The following is a 2,500-nucleotide window of genomic DNA, read 5'->3' as shown; positions in this document are numbered from 1 at the left end:
CTATTTAAAGAGTGATATATCTGTATGTTGGGATTGTTGAGCAGATTTTCTTTTTTTTACACTCGAGATCCCTCTCCCAAACCTCATCCACATCCGGGAACCCTTGACATTAGCCTTTCCATTTATGATTTTTCTATGTACGCATTTTAGACGCCAAGGAAATAATTTATGAAAAAAAGGAAAGGAAAATTTTCAGCAATCACATATATTTTAAAATCCTATAGCAAAATTTGACATCAGCGGATAAAATTAGACGATTTTAAGATCCTAAGCATTTCGGATAAAAAATATAAAAATGACAGATTTCCCTTCGGTCTTCTGGATGCAGTTAACCAAAAAAAAAAAAAAAAAAAAAAGTTAATAGGCCCATATATATAACCTGTTCCAAGTTTTAAGTGCAGATTGGCATTAACCTCAATCCAATAATAACAAGACCCTTTCAGGATATCAAACCATTAAAAAAAACAACCCTCGTTAAAAACAAACCTCCATAAAACCGACCCCATAAAAACATGAAACCCCAAACAAAAAAAAAAAACAGACACACCCAACCACCTTTTTTCCACAACCCGCTAACCCTCTCTCTCTCTCCCCCCCCCCCCCCCTTCCTTCCTTCGTCAGGTGCGGGTGGCCGATGTGCGGTCCCGAGTGTGAGAGCCGCGGTTATCACCTCCTGGAATGCACCGCTTACCAGGCCGCGAAGTACAAGCCGGAACTGAAGGATTTTGGTGACGATCAGTTCATGTACGAGTCTATGCTGCCTCTGAGGTGGGTATTTTGATTTGGGGGGGTCGGGGGGTGGGGGGGTGGGGGGAGGGAATGTGGGTTTGTCTTATTCTGTGAGGATTTGTGTTATGTTGTGGTAAGCATTATATATTTTGCCTGGGGTTGAATCGTGTCGCATTGAGAATTAAATCATATTATATACGGATTTGCGTCATGTTATATCCAGATTTGCGTCTTATTCTTTTAAGAATTACATCATGTATCATAAATTACTTCATATAATATAAAAAAAAACTACATCCCATGTTATCAAAACTATACAACAAAAACAGCAAATTCCACATTCAACAAAAAGCAAATGCACTAACATCCCTTTTCTCTCCTTCTCTTTCTCTCCCCCCCAAAAAGGTGCTTCTTCCTCCAAAATTTCGAGAAGGACAAATGGGAAACGTTGATGGCGATGGAGAGTCACAACGACCTCAGACGCGGCACCGAACTCTGGGATAGGGAACAGGTAAGGTAGGGGGGGAGGGGGTAGGGCAGAGGGGGATGGAGTTGAGCAGAGGGGGGATGGGGGTAGAGCAGAGATAGGGGGGAAGGTAGAGCAGAGATAGAGGGAGAGTGGGGAAGGGTTGGGGAGGTGGTGGATGGGGGATTTAGGAAGGAGGTTCGGGCAAATAGGATAAGTGGTTCGGATATGAGACTAGGGTAAATAGGAACGAGGTTGGGGCAAATAAGAGGTTGGTGTAGCCGTTGTTATCAACATCGGCATGGCGTCAGCATCAGCATCACGGGTACATCATCTTCTCTAGGGCTCGGGCTGACGGTTTCCTCATGGGCTGCGAGAAGGATAACGCCGTTGTCGTGTTCCTCCGTGTTGATATATGTGCTGAATTACGCCTTGTACCTTGTGTTGACGTATGTATGGAAGGAAGGGCGCCTCGCGAAAGGGGTCCATCACTGGGCTATAGAGCAGTTTGAGAGTGAATACTGGCTCGACAACACGTACAGAAGGACCGATCTGAGGACTTCTTTTAAAGGCCTTGACTGTTCCCGCTATGCGTATGTATCATATACATTCATGTATAGATGTAGATACGTGCCCATGTATATTGTTGTTTACTTTAATCAATACGATGTAATAACATTCTTAGCAAACAGTAAAATGTATTCTTTCTGTAGTTGTAATATTATAAGTACTGGTAAAAAATCGTAAGTGAACCCGAATCGAACTGTAACAGTGGCTATTATTGTATTCGTTTATGACTGACATTGCACTGATTACAGGTTCGAGCGCATTCGAGTAAATTGAGAAGCGAGTGCGACGCAGTGGTATCAGTCACCTCGAATTGCCACAAATAATCGAAGCGGGTGAAAGGGCGCTTGCAATTGGGACATGAGACTGGAATAAAAAGGCAGGATATTGGGGATAAATAGGAAGGAGACTGGGATAACTAGGATAGATGGTTGGGATGAGAGATTGGGGTAAACAGGAAATGAGTTGGAATATGAGATTGGTGTAAATAGGAAACAGGTTGGGGTAAATAGAGAGTAGTTTGGAATAGTGGGAGAAATGGTTGGAATTATGATATTTCTTCAGGAAATAGGGTGTAGGCTGGGATAATAGGAATGATGGTTGGGATAAGAAATTGGCCTAAGTGCGAAATAGGATTAGGATTGTAGGATAGATAGTTGGAATAGATAGGAAATAGGTTGGGATGAAAGGTTAATTGTTGAGAATAAGAGATTAGGGTAAATAGGTAGTGGGTTGGGG

At 42.6% G+C, this 2,500-nt stretch overlaps 1 protein-coding gene across 6 annotated transcripts in view; it reads left to right on the top strand.

The window, feature by feature from the left end:
* The window catches only part of LOC125045587 (SET domain-containing protein SmydA-8-like), a 23,342-nt gene that overhangs the window by 13,741 nt on the left and 7,101 nt on the right, over positions 1 to 2,500 (top strand). For all 6 annotated transcript variants that reach the window (XM_047642932.1, XM_047642935.1, XM_047642931.1 and 3 more), the window contains 2 exons: positions 622 to 768; positions 1,135 to 1,240. In XM_047642932.1, the coding sequence (XP_047498888.1) occupies positions 622 to 768; positions 1,135 to 1,240 (253 nt within the window). The remainder of the gene's footprint in view (positions 1 to 621; positions 769 to 1,134; positions 1,241 to 2,500) is intronic.

Source organism: Penaeus chinensis, chromosome 37, assembly GCF_019202785.1.
Source record: "Penaeus chinensis breed Huanghai No. 1 chromosome 37, ASM1920278v2, whole genome shotgun sequence".
Lineage (NCBI taxonomy): Eukaryota > Metazoa > Arthropoda > Malacostraca > Decapoda > Penaeidae > Penaeus > Penaeus chinensis.
The sequence above is the reverse complement of the archived record's forward strand: the minus strand, read 5'-3'. Positions and strand labels throughout refer to the sequence as shown.